The sequence below is a fragment of the Camellia sinensis genome, chromosome 7 (genome assembly GCF_055761805.1).
Source record: "Camellia sinensis isolate YWXY chromosome 7, ASM5576180v1, whole genome shotgun sequence".
Classification (NCBI taxonomy): Eukaryota; Viridiplantae; Streptophyta; class Magnoliopsida; order Ericales; family Theaceae; genus Camellia; species Camellia sinensis.
This window is the reverse complement of record NC_138967.1, coordinates 155,068,190-155,081,488: the sequence shown is the minus strand read 5'-3', so window position 1 is coordinate 155,081,488 and position 13,299 is coordinate 155,068,190. Positions and strand designations below refer to the sequence as shown.

The window sequence follows — 13,299 nt, the reverse complement described above, 5'->3', positions numbered from 1 at the left end:
AGATAAGCATATTGTGTTGCATTGTATGTGTTTAATCGGACGTTATATTGAACACAAGGAAGATTGGAGCATTTCATACTCAAAGTGATGAAATGAGCCAATCTCCTTAGTCTCCATTGCCCTCGATTACACAGGATAGGGTGATGGTCTTGAGTCTTGTTTTTTTTCATACAATGAAATTGTACTCCTTGGTTCTTTGGCCTTCATGCATTGAAAATGCTTGGTGGGTGGTTTTGGAGCCAAGAGTGTCACTCCTTTGAGGCTTTGAGATGATAAGGAAGGGCACAGTACAAACAAACCCTTGAAAAAATCTTCCTTTTGCTCTGTTTGTGCTTTGTTGCAGTGTGGTGATTCAGAGCATTAGTGGCCGGCAGTGTCTCATCAATGGTTGGCAAGGCTCCATTTTTGGCCAGCAGTGCCCATCTTTGGCCGGTAGATGGCTGGCAGCAGCCATCCATGGTCGGTAGGTCATTGTTGTAATCCTCAGCAAAGATTTGGTAAGGTGAAACAGAAAGGTTCTGGAATGTGTTCAACCCTGCAAGCAGAGCCTCCTAAGAGCAAGACAGAGGGATTTTCGAGGTGAGAACCGAGCGCATGCATCCTCCATTTCTCAAGGTGGAGCAGTAGCAGCATAGTCTAGTACCTTGCATGTTTAGTTAGTGTGCATTTGTTTTAATTAATTAGTTTACTAGTTGATTAAAGTGTTGTAATAATTAGTAATTAGTTTGCTAGTTATTTAATTGATTTGTAATAATTAGTCTAATTAGTTTAATTAGATTAGTTAGTTTAGCTTAGCTTAAATTAGCTTGGCTTATTCATTCGGACCTTCTTTCGCGAGGGCATAATGTTGTAATAAGTGTGTGTGTGTGTGTGCATGTCTCCCTACCCCACATCTTTCTCCCTTTTATTTACCCGCTTTTGATGGTTAGATTAGGGCATATTTCAATTAGCATACCTTATGCTTGCATGTTTGCATCCATTCATTTGTATTGCATGCACCGAGGCTCAGTGTATCATTCAAACTACATTGCAATTTCAATACTTTTTTGAATACATGCTTAAACCGCATGCTATCAAATTGTTGCAAATTCAATTGCATAATTACATGTGTTGCATTAGGCATTTTACATAGTTAGGAATCATGCATTTTTGTAACTTTGTTTTCTTTCCTAACTTGGAGTACTAGGTGAGTTTTTATGCTTTAGCATACTTGCATGAGTGTGAGTGTTGACATGGTTAGCATGCTTGCTATGAGGCTATATGCTTAAATGATAAATTGCATGAATGCCTGTAGATGAAGGCTTGATTGTTTGAATTGGGACAATTCGATGAATATATGTTTTAAGCCCACCATGTTTGGTGGCAAAACCGCATCTTTAAGCCCACTTGCGAGTGGCAAATTCAAACTATTTTCGCAAAACAAACATGACATGAAATGTTCCAATTCTTGCGATTTAGTCTATACTTGTATGCGTGCACATCACATAGTAAAGCTAGTTTAATAATCGGAATAAGAACACATAATGTTTATAAACAGCATATCATGATTAGTAGAGGCCGATCTTTGATTGGGCAAGCGGGGGTACTCAATTCATGACCTTCCCCTCCTCGCACCCAAGTTCCCGAGCCGAGGCAACTTTGGTGATGACGGACACGTGACCTTTGGCATGAGTCAGGGTTTCCTAAATTTTCCCAAAAAAATAAAATATTTAGGTGGCGACTCTATATCTGGCAAAGCAGTCCATTTTTTTGGCATTATTTGATTGAAAATCGATTTTCCAAAACAATTTGCCGGATTTGGACTCTTTGGTGATTATCAGTTACACATTGCACTTTGTGAAATTATATTCAGAACCATGGGAGTCCGAACTGCAGGACTAATTCGAGCTCTCTGTAGACACCCTATTTTTGACCGTCCTCAAGACTTGGACGTCACTGTTTGAACACCCGGTGATCATCCATGTTTGTGTTCGTTTGGAGTTCCCGGAGGTCTCAGCTACGTGCCTTGCCTCAGGATCTCCGAATTCGACCGTTTAGTGTCTGGTTTTGCACCAAACACTTGCATTTTGCCTTGGAAGGGCAGGGAATGCCTTGTGAGGCATCCCCACACACCACCGGCCATGGCCAGAGGCCACTGGCTGTTTTTTACTGCCACCGGCAATGTATATTGCCGGTCGGCACTATTTGTTGCCGGTCGGCACTCAATTTTGCCAAAATGGCATCTTTGGCCGGCCGACTACTGTGCATCTGCTTTTACAGATATTTTGTCACAGCTGTCTTGCATTTGGCTCCCCTCCATACACGTGTATGGAGGGATCTCCCTCTTTAGAAGCTTGTCTTGTAAGCTTTACAAGACAAGGGGCTCTATAAGAGGAGCCCTTCTCTCCTTTGTTTAGGGTTAGAGACTTTAGACATTTTTGGGGAGAGAAACACAGAGAGAAGCTCTGGTTTTAGGGTTAGGGTTCATACATATCTCCTATCTCTCTTTTTCTCTCTTTGTGTTCTAGGTGTTTTAGTCCATACTATTGCACACAAACACCTAGTGTTTCACCTTCCTTTGGTTACTGAGGTTCTAAGGGGCTGGTTTTGGTGTTTTGGAGTTGGATTCAAGCCAAGGAGGGCCATTGGAGCACCATTGTTAAAGGGGTCTTCAAGGGTAAGAAACTAATCCTTTTATTCCCCATTCTTGCATTGTATTTTTACCCATCTTTGAACTGTTTTTGTGCTTAGTGTATAATACAAAAAAGTTCTATTTTTTAGCCCTCTTGATTGTTTATTAAGAGTATTTTGTGGTTTGAGGGTGTTTGGCCCCTCTTAGGCCTTGTAAGGCTCCGTTTTTGTGCTATTTTGTGCAAGTTTCGAGACTTTGGTGTTTGGGCCTCTTCACCACTGAAATCTTGAGGGATTTCAGTGGTGAAGATGGTGCCTTGAAGTCTCCAAAAGGGGAGGGCCACCCCCTCTCCTTGTTGTCTTTGAAATGGACCATTTTTGGCCTCTTGAGGGAGCACCTAGCTAAGCTTCATGTTGACCATGCCTTGGCTGTTTTTCATGCTTAATAGGTCATAACATACCTCTGTTTTTTGTTGGTTTTGGTACACCATGCATGCTTAGCATACTTACCTTGTAATGCCATGTTTATGCCTTAACACGCCTTAGGTTGTTAGCCTTTGTTCAAGCATGTTTTAGGCTTAGTCTTGTGAAGCTTTTGTGCATATTTTGCCATGTTTTAGGTCTGTCCATAGTTGTTTGGGTCGGATTTGGCATGCTTAGTATAGCCCCTTTGCATTCCAGCTTGTTGGCCTTAAGTATGTGCACGTATAGCATGACATTTTTGCATTGATTTGGTGATTTGGAACCATCCATCATGTCATTTCAGTCCCTTTGGCATGCCCATATGCTTGCCTTGGATGTCTCCTTAATGCTTTGAAAGCTTGTGTAGCATGTTCCATGTTTTGGCCATTGTACATGCCTTTGAATTTGAGCCACCTAGATGCCATCTAAGAATCCCCTTTGCATGGTCTAGGTCTGTCTTGAACCTATTTTAAGTCCTCTTAGCCTTGTGAGGCTTGGTCGGCTTAGCCATGGTTCAAGTCCCTTTGACTTGCTTCAAGCACTTGGGCCATTATTGCATGCTTGGTCTATTTTGTTTGCTTGGTTTGACACCGTCTTAGCATGATTTTCAGAGCTTATGTCGCATGCTAATTGTCCATGATATCCCTTTTCAAGTGTGCTTGAGAGTCCCTCTTTTGTGCCTAAGCATTGGCCCTCTAACATGTGCATGTGTGTATGTGTATTTAGTCTTTTATTTTGGTCACTTTGGCCACTGTTTTGGGCCTATTTAGAGTTGCCTAAATCATGTATAAGTCCATCTTTTCATCCATTTGGATTGCCACATGTGTGCTTGTATGCTTGCATAAGTGTCTTGCCATGCAATGTTGCATCCTTAGCTTGCATGCCTAGGTCGCGTTGCATCTTACATGCATGCCTTGTTCCTTGACTTGGTGATAGGAATTGGGCCTTGGTTTGTTTGTTTGGTTTGTATTTCATTTGGCATGAAAGTTGCACACTTGATTCTTTGGGCCATCATGCATGGAAATGCGTGATTGATGGCCCGAGAACCGAGGAGCATGTTCCTTTGAGTCATTACCATGATAGGGGATATGATTGATGCATACATTGCTTGAATTGTATTTCCATGCAAGTTCTGTCCTCTGCTACTGTGAGTTGCAGGTTCTGCAGGCATTCTTTGCCGACCGGCATTATATATTGCCGACCGGCAGTGAATCACCAGCCGATGGATTCATTTTGTGCCGGTGACTACACCACACTGCCGGTGGCAATCCTATTCAGCCGGTGGCGCTCCTCAATGTCCAAAGAAGCAATCCTGAGGTTTTGGCAGCCTCCAGAGGAGTAAATCAAGGAAAACAGAGGCAGCCTATGCATGGCGGTGCATTTCCGAGCGGGACCGAGCATGCATTGCATCAAGCTCTCCTCTCGAGGCGGTTTACTGCTTTTCCTAGTTTTAGTTAATTTGCTTAGCTGATTAGGCAATTTGTAATATTTAATTAGCTTGCGTAGTTAATTAATTTGTATTATTTATTTGGTCCCTCCGAGCGAGGGCAAATCTGTAATAAGTGTGTGTGAGTGGTGTGTATGTCTTCCAATCCCCACTTCTTTCTTCCCTTTTACTTATCCGCTTTGATGGTTAGTATTAGGGCACGTTTGAGTTAGCATACCTTATGCTATGCATGCGTGCATCCATGCATTTGTATTGCACGCATTAAGCTCGGTACATCACGCTAACTGCATTTGTACTTCAATTCCAAATTGAATACGTGCATCGATTGATCGCATTTCACATGCCATGCTTAGGTTAGCCGAGCCTACTTCGATTGCATCCTGTATGTGTTGCATTAGGCAATTTAACATGAACTAGGACATGCATGTTTGCTAACTAGTTTATTGTTCTGGCACGGAGTACTATGTAAGTATTTTCGCTTTAGCATGTTGCATGCGTGTGAGTGTTGCCATGACAGTACGCTTGCCATGCGGCTAAATGTTTATGTGATAAACTGTTTGGATGCTTGTGGGTGAAGGTTGGATTGTTTGAGTTGGAAAAACTCGTTGAAATCCGTGTTTTAGCCTACTCGCGAATAGCAAATTCCAAAAACGCTTTTCAAAACAAACGGATGTGCAATGTTTGTTTCCAAATTAGGCAATCTAGTCTATACTTGTTTGCTGTGGGCATAACATAGTAATTCTAGGCTAATAACCGGAATAAGAATACATAACGTTTTCAAAATCAGATATCACGGTTAGTAGAGGCCGGTCTTCGTACCGGGCGAAAGGGGGTGCTCATAGCTGACCTTCCCCGATCGTACCCAAGCTCCCGAGCCGAGACAACTCCGGTGATGACGGACATGTGGCCTTCGGCACCGAGTCAGGGTTTCCTAAATTTCCCCATAAAAAATATTTAGGTGGCGACTCTGTATCTGGCAAAGTAGTCCATGTTTGGCACTTCTTTCAAAAATCTGTTTTTCTCAAAACGATTTGCCGGGTTTGGACTATTTGGTTCAAGATTAAGAACCGTGACACAAATCGAGTCCGAGCTATAGCACGAGGGCCCCACGCGGGCGCGTCTACAGTTTCTGGTGACTCTGCTGGGGACTTTCTTAGAGAGCTTGACTCGAACTCGTGATATCCTGTTTTGATTTCGCTTATGTGTTTCTTTTCATTGCATGTGCATTGGTGCGCCTAGGAACACAGTGTTTGCCATCTGCCATTCCTGAACGGTTTGCCGGAGGCTTGTCTTGTCAAGGCATGACCATAAGGCTGACCGGTTATGGGCTCTGACAGTATGGGAACACAAACCCCGGTTTTACCGGGGCACCCTTTTCGACCATTCGACCTAGTGCATATTCGGATCCATAGTGACCATTCCAAGTTAGGACAGGCTGCTTACCCGATGTTAGGTTGTTTGAAAACCGCTGCGTGCGTAGTGAAACCCTAGCTCCTAACAAAATAGGACAGGGAAACCCTACCCCAAACATAGGGGTGTTTTGGTTCTCTTTACTTGCTATGTGCTTTTAGAGTGTATCTCTACAGGGACGTGCATATCAGTTTGCAAGTTCGAGTATCAGGCCCGAGGGCACCAGTATCAGTACTGTTGAGAACCAGTTATCTGCGAGTATCAGTTCAGTTTTGGGACAGTGATTCTGGGGAACAGTTATCAGTAGTAGAGTGCAGTCATTCGTCCACACCTGTGGATGGTCTGTTTGGGCTGAAATGCTGTTTGTTTTTCCTTTCAGTTCAGAGGGTCGGAGAGTTGATACAGAAAAACTAGTGTTCCCCTTTGATTGAGGCAGGACTTATGGCGGCACAGAATTCAGAAGAGATCGTAGTTATGACAGCTGCATTAGATCAAGGGATCACTCTGCAAAGTGAGACCAACATGGATATGCCACATCCATCCAGGTCGCCTGTTGTGCACCCGGTCTGGGCCCCCCAGTTGTATCAGGCGCGTGAGCCCACCACCTTTGAACTAATGGGGATGATAGGTGATCTCCAGAGGTCTGTGGCGGATCTCGCCTACGGAATGTCAGCTTCACCTCCAGTCGCACCATATGCCGGGAGTTTTGTACCCCAAGAGCCCCCGCTGTTGGGGCGAATTGTGATCGAACTTAGCCAACCGGAGATGGCCTCCAGCTATGGCAATGACATATTAGCATCAACCCAAACCCTCGATCAGGCTGAGGCCAGAGGAAAAGACAAAGCAAAGATAGACGCCGATCCCATCGAACAACTGCTGTGGGCAGTCGAGGCTTTGAAAGCCGGGGGAATGAATAAGCAACAGATATCCGCAGTTGTGGCAAAAACTATGGAGGATACTTTCCCCACTCCACCTGAGGGCAGTTCAAGTCAGGTAGAAAATCGGGATAGGCCCCGTCATGCCAGAACAGTTCCTCCTATTCCCAGCCCTACACCCGGGAAAGATCAGAAAGCCAAGGTGGCGCCTGCCGACCCTTTCGCTTGTGCGTCCAGTAAGAGCGCTCAGACTTCAAAATACCTACCCTGAGGGCGCAGGACCTTTCATGCTCTCTACATGCCTCTGTCCAAGGCACTTCAGATCCTTGCTGAGAAGGGGCACCTTAAACCCTTGGAGCCTCGTCCTCTCCCGAAGAATCTCCCTGCCACGCATGATGCTGCTCAGTACTGCGCGTACCACCAGCAGACAGGCCATGCAACTGACAATTGTTTCCGCCTCCGTCATGAGGTGCAAGATTTGATCGACAACGAGGTTATCCTCCCGCCCACCTCAGCTAAGTCCATTACCACCCAGTTATTGGATTTTGAGGACACAGATACTGCAAGTATGTAAAGTGAACCACCTGCGGGCGGCATTCGGTATATTTTGGGTGTGGCGTCTGGCACGCATTTTTGAGCATCGGTGAAACCGAGTTTTGTAAATTCTGGCTTGGGTATCGAGTCCGTCTTTTGTTTTGAGTCTGTCTCTCTGTCTTGAGTCAGTCTTTTGCTTAAGGGTCTGTCTTGTTGTAGCGAGTCAGTCCCCTTTGTATAGAATACCAGGTGATTCTGGGGTTGTTGTCCCGAACACCGTTTTGTCTTGTAATTACCTGTTTTTGTTTTGAATCTGTTTTTGCCGAGGGGCCAGTTATACCAACAAATCTGAATAAAACAGCTGTTGCTATCTCACTTTCGTGCTTGCTTCTAGTGTAAGTTAGTTGTGCCAGAGGATTTGAATAGGCTGACAGCACATCTCGCCTGCTCTCCTGCGCGCCAAACTCATTGCATTAGCCTAAGTTTTTCAAAAACCCCTTTTAACACTGCGGTGATAAAAACGAAGAGGAAGGAATTCCTCTGGTTTTTCAAAATTTTGATCATTTTGAGAGAAAGAGAGGCATGCTAAGCCCTTAATGAATGAAATCATGCTTGTCGGCGTGAGTACTGGGAAGGACCCTAGCTTGATCCAGATTGGTTCCACACTATCTTCGGCACGAGCGATTCGTCGCTTTCTTAAAAACTTTCAAAAACAAATGTTTTACACGGCCCTGTGAAGACCTGTGTGGAACCACTCTTGAGATTGTGCAGCCTAGGATCGCTCTCAGCCTCAAGATTCAACCCGTCCTTTTCGAACCTTGAACCCGTTCAGCAAGTTCAACGGTCAAACGTCATGCAAGGTCTGTATGGTCAGTTCTGAAGTAGCCCTCGAGCAAGAGGCACCAAAGCCGAATCAGAAGGAGTAGATCTCGCCGGAAGAAGCTCGTGGAGCAACCGGGATGGATTCTTCTGCAAATCATTGCAATAGCCGTTCTCCTAGACACAGAGAGGCTTCAATTTCAAAAACCATTTGACATGGACCTGCTACACTTTTACCCTTTGAGAGGCTTGCTGGGCCGAAAACCCGGAAGGGCGACCCAGGCAAAAGTTAGAGCAAGAGAAAAATACAAAAAAAATATACAAAAAATACAAAAAAGAGAAAAGAAAAGAAAAGAAAAGAAAAAAAAATGCGAAAAAGAAAAGAAAAAGAAATGAACAAAAGAAAAATGAAAAGAAGCTCGCAAGGTCGAAAACCCGCATCGGGCGCCTTGGCAAAAGTTAGAGCCTAAAAAGTGAAGGTTAAAATACCCGAGTGTACCTTAACCGGAACTACATAAGGCTTGATTCCCATGTTTGGGATACGTAGGCAACTTCATCCTGAAGTCCAGCCCCCAACGCTTTCATAGCATCTCAGTCCATACGATGGTTTTGATTTCATCCCAAAGTCTGGTCGCCAACGCCTTCTAAGGTGATTGTGTCCATATATCTGTTATAACCGTCTTCGTCATCTCTATGTCCAAGAGTTCGACCATCATCGATGAAGACTGTTTGAGGACTGCTGCGGCACCATCCAAACTAGGGGCAACTTTCCGTTGCCACGAGACGTCACAAGATGCCATTCAAACCAGGGGCAACTTTCCGTTGCCATCCACCCCCCTTTTAAGCCAGGGGCAATTTTCCATTGCCTCTGATCCGAGGTTGCGCATCTCAAAGAGTAAGTTCCATGCTCGTTGGGCATCAGCCATTTGCAAAAATAGCTTTTGAAAATTTTTACTGAAGTTGACTATTTTCTCGAAAACTATTTCGTTTTCCAAAACTGGACCATTTTCTTGGACCCAAAAAGGAAAATTTTCAGTGCTTGCAGCCTGACTTGCATGGCTTTCAAATCAAAAATTGAACGAGTACGTTAATCCGACTCTCATCTTGATCAAAACTGTTTTAGTGGAAAGCAAAAACAAAAAATAGTCAAAATGATGAACTAGGGGCACAGTTGAGTCAGGTGTTCTGTCTTTCCCCGTCGTCAACGTACTTGCCAGGAGGGCACTCCACCCACCAGAAGAAATAGCTGTGAGCTAACGGCATCGGGTGTGAACCCGCAACTTCCTATTCATTCATTAATCACCTCGGGGAGGGACGAAAAATGAGAGAGTAAAGAATAGAGAGGTATAAGATGAGAGAAAAAGCGAGCCAGAGGGTTTTGAGAGAAAAACCGAGCTTGAGTGCCAGAGTGATGCGAGAATCACAGATCAGAAAGGGTGGGAAATAATACCTAGAGAAACTGGCTCCTCGTGATCTGAGGTCCCCCGTCTTCGTTGACGCGTCTGTATGTCGTGTCTTTTGTTTTGTTTACCTCAACCTTTGTTTTAGGTTTCTTTCGAGCGTGTCTCGTTGTGTTTTAGGTCGTGTACCCTTTTGTTTGAGTCCTCCCCGCTGTGTTCAGTTGTAGGCTCGATACCTCGGTTTGAAAAACCCTTATTTAATTTCAAAAATCGTTTATACTCAGAATGCTGTGCCATTCTCTATATTTGAGCGTGCTTCAACTCCAACCGGTTCCATCTTTGAGCTCCGTCTTGTCAGGTTGGGTCGTTCGCTCGAGATTTGCCGTGTGCAGAATGAACCAAGCGCTGTGTTACGGACTGTATGCAGATTAATCCCCAACAGAGTAAGGGCTGTGTGTCCAGAATCAAGCAGTGGGTTGCTTGGGTTATTTTGCTGTTGGCTGTTTAGTTATCTGATTATTACAGTGCAAGTGTTCAATTTTCAGACAACCAATCAATTTCATTTACATTGAGGTGTAATATGGTGTGATGCGATGCAAAGTTTGAAATGTAAAGATATACGGATGTAAACACTTTTTCAGATAAAAAGCCTGTTTCATTTCATCATCTTTTCAAATATACAAGTTTTGGAAACAAAAATCTGCCTGCGGCAGTACAGAGTATCCTAACTACCAACAAAAAGGAAAAGTACAAGAAAGAGAAAAAACAAACAAAAAATCTGTATCCATGACGAGCACTCCGGGGGGCCATCAGTCTGTCCTAGTCCTCTTCCTGGACGAAGGTCCAGGAGCATCATCAGCATCGTCATCAGAGCCCGAGCTAGAACCGCCTCCGGTCTCCTCCTCCGATGACTCCACCTCCGACTCTGCCTCCGCCTCTGACTCCTCGTCATCATCATCATTTGGGACTGGAGCTCGCGAGCTACTCCCGATATGAGTACGCCCCGCCTTGGTGCGGGGGAATGCTCTGCCCTCCTCATCTCTCCCTCGGGCGGGGACGGAAGGTCCAGCTGGAGCACCTCCTGCCATGGGAATCTGGAAAGGAGGCTGAAAAGGTACATAAAAGGGAAATGCATCAGTATACTGTGGATAGTTCATCAGTGCAGAATGCAGTGTATGACTACAGTGTGTGAATGCCGTGAGCAGTTTATCAGCGCAGAATGCAGTGTATGAGTACAGTGTGAGAATGCTGTGAGCAGTTTACCAGCGCAGAATGCAGTGTATGAGTACAGTGTGAGAATGCCGTGAGCAGTTTACCAGTGCAGAATGCAGTGTATGAGTACAGTGTGAGAATGCCGTGAGCAGTTTATCAGTGTAGAATGCAGAGTACAATGTATGAATGCCGTGGGCAGTTTATCATTGCAGAGTACAGTGTAGAATGCAGTGTATGCAGTGTATCAGGTGTCATGCTGTGCATCAGATTGCGTGAATTAGCTTGTGAGTGATTTGGGGCCGTGGTCAGAAGAACATACCGGAATGCTGTAGAGGGCCAGGAGATCAAAGGTCCGCTGAAGCATCCCCATCATGGAGGCATTCATCGCCAATGACTGCCGGGTATACTCAGAAGAAGCCTGCAAAAGTATCAGATGCATCAATATTCTGTGGAATATCAAATAAGCTGAAATGAAATGACTGTACAAAATGCAGTAATACATACCGGAGGTAAGTCGGGGACACCGACAAACTCGTGATCAGCTGGCGGAGGGGCGAAGGGGATCTGATAGGTCGCCCCACCTTGCCCTCGGAAAGTCAATGCAGCGGGCAGAGCAGGCCAACCGGTCCCCCGCCCTCCCTGGGCTCCGCCCCTGCCGCGGACTCGGGCCCTCCTCGAAGCCCCCGCTCTAGCTCCCGCTCCTGCCCCAACTGCTGGCGCCACGGGCCTGGCTCCCTCAGCTCGACGGCCGCCGCTCAGAGGTCGCATAAGGTACGTCTGCACGTACTCTCGGTAGTCGCCGATGCCTCTGAAGTCGGTCGCCTCCCAGCCGATAGTGTAATCGGTCATCTGCTCGGTGGTGAGCCTCTCGGTCTCCCTCATGTCCGCAGGAGGGTGAACCGGGACTATCTGCTCCGGTAACCCTAGGGTCTGGCGTAGGAAACGCTCACCCAGGTACCAAGCCCGACAGACCGGGCCCTCCAGTAAGATCCGGAAACGCGAGGTCTTCTCCGCACCGGCAAATCGGTCCCGCATCGCCGCCGGCAATAGAGCCCAAGGCTGCCACGTGATCTGAAAGTGACATACAGTTTGTTACCCATCGCTATTGAAATATGCAGTGGAAAGGCGAAGCTTAAATGAATTGCAAGTAAAACATACCTCGGCAGGAGTAATGGTGTCAAAGTAACGGCGGAAGAAGCTGAATGTCTCTCGTGGCCGCCGGGTGCATCTCCCGTCGAAGCGTCGTGAAAAAGGGACGACCAGAGGAGTCTCCGTCGCCGGCACGGGAGCAAGCCTAGGAAAGTAGGCATAAACCCACAACTACAAGGTAAATACCAGTGCATTTATCAGATAAAGCAGAATATAGAGAAAAAGCAGAAAGAGCAGAGCCGTGTGTTGTGCAGTGTATTGTGCAGAGTGTGCAGTGTGAGCAGTGTACAGTCAGTGTAAAGCAGAGTATGTGTGTGCCGTGTGTACAGTATACAGCAAGCATAAAGCAGACTACAGTGTGTGCAGTGTACAGAATACAGAAAGCAGAAAGCAGAAATGTAAAAAAGGGAAGAAGACGTACCTCCCAGACACGCCAATAGCCTCCGAGCAAGTGTCCGCTGCCGCGGGAAGCTGAGGTCATGTACCCGTAGAGAGTGGCCAGAGCGGCGCCACCCCAGTCGTAATGCAAAATGTCCCTGACGTCCACCAGTGCGCTGAGTAGGCAGAGAGGCACGGTGTTTGCCTGGTCGGCGAAGATGGTCATCCCGAACAAGAACATGAGGAAGCCGCGTGCGTACCTCTCCACGGCCTCCGGGGTCATCGGGGCTGCGTCAACAAGGGCGGGCTGCACCCTGAACTGCACCTCGAACCAGGAATACCGGACAAAGCCTGGACGAGCGAGAGGTGGCGCCTCACCCAGCAGATGGACCTGAGCGGCAGTCCACTCGTCCATGTCAACATCAAAGGGGATCGGATCACCCCCTACCCCGATGCCTGTGAGCATCGAGAAATCGTAACGGGTCATCGTCATGTCCCCTGCCGCGGACAAATGAAATGAATCCGTGGTGTCCCACCACCTCTCCACCAGAGCGGCGAGGAGAGGTCTGCATGTAGTGAGCCTGGAGAGTCCTCTGCAGAAGGCGCCAAAGCCCGCCTGGTCCACTATGCGACAGACCGCATCAGGAAGCTCGCCGTACCACTCCCGAGCGCCGGTATTCCCATACCCACGGATGGTATGGGAATCTCCCTGTAAACAGAAGATAACAATTGCAAGGCAACATTCAAAATGCAGTTTTAAGAAGCATATAGATGTAGCATGCGTGCAAGTTTAACAGATTCAGACAAATATCGGGTGCCGGTGTGCTTACAGTGAACTACAGCGTGTGATGCGTCAGCGTGTTAGGGTGGTTCAGAGCAGATGTGGCATGTGTGCAAGTTTGACAGATTTCAAGCAAATACCGGGTGCCGGTGTGCTTACAGTGAACCACAACGTGTGATGCGTCAGCATATTTGGGTGGTTCAGAGCAAATGTAGCACGTGT

At 46.5% G+C, this 13,299-nt stretch overlaps 1 protein-coding gene across 1 annotated transcript; it reads right to left on the bottom strand.

Annotated features, from left to right (window-relative positions):
• Positions 1–10,190: 10,190 nt before the first annotated feature.
• Positions 10,191–11,834, bottom strand: LOC145794829 (uncharacterized). The gene is made up of 3 exons (XM_082877179.1): positions 11,274–11,834; positions 11,089–11,187; positions 10,191–10,663 (listed from the first exon to the last, which is right to left on the bottom strand). Exons 1-3 carry the CDS (start codon positions 11,802–11,804, stop codon positions 10,367–10,369), a joined length of 927 nt encoding a protein of 308 aa, XP_082733305.1. The 5' UTR covers positions 11,805–11,834; the 3' UTR covers positions 10,191–10,366.
• Between the last annotated feature and the right edge of the window lie 1,465 nt (positions 11,835–13,299).

Bases quoted from the DNA above. Each gene is read 5' to 3' on its own strand.
- LOC145794829 (XM_082877179.1), bottom strand. From the start codon at position 11,804: ATGCGGGACCGATTTGCCGGTGCGGAGAAGACCTCGCGTTTCCGGATC. The intron at 11,188-11,273 runs GTATGTATTACT...ATACTTTTGCAG, and splicing joins GTGTCCCCGACTTACCTCCG to GCTTCTTCTGAGTATACCCG. The intron at 10,664-11,088 runs GTATGTTCTTCT...GTACCTTTTCAG, and splicing joins TGGCCCTCTACAGCATTCCG to CCTCCTTTCCAGATTCCCAT.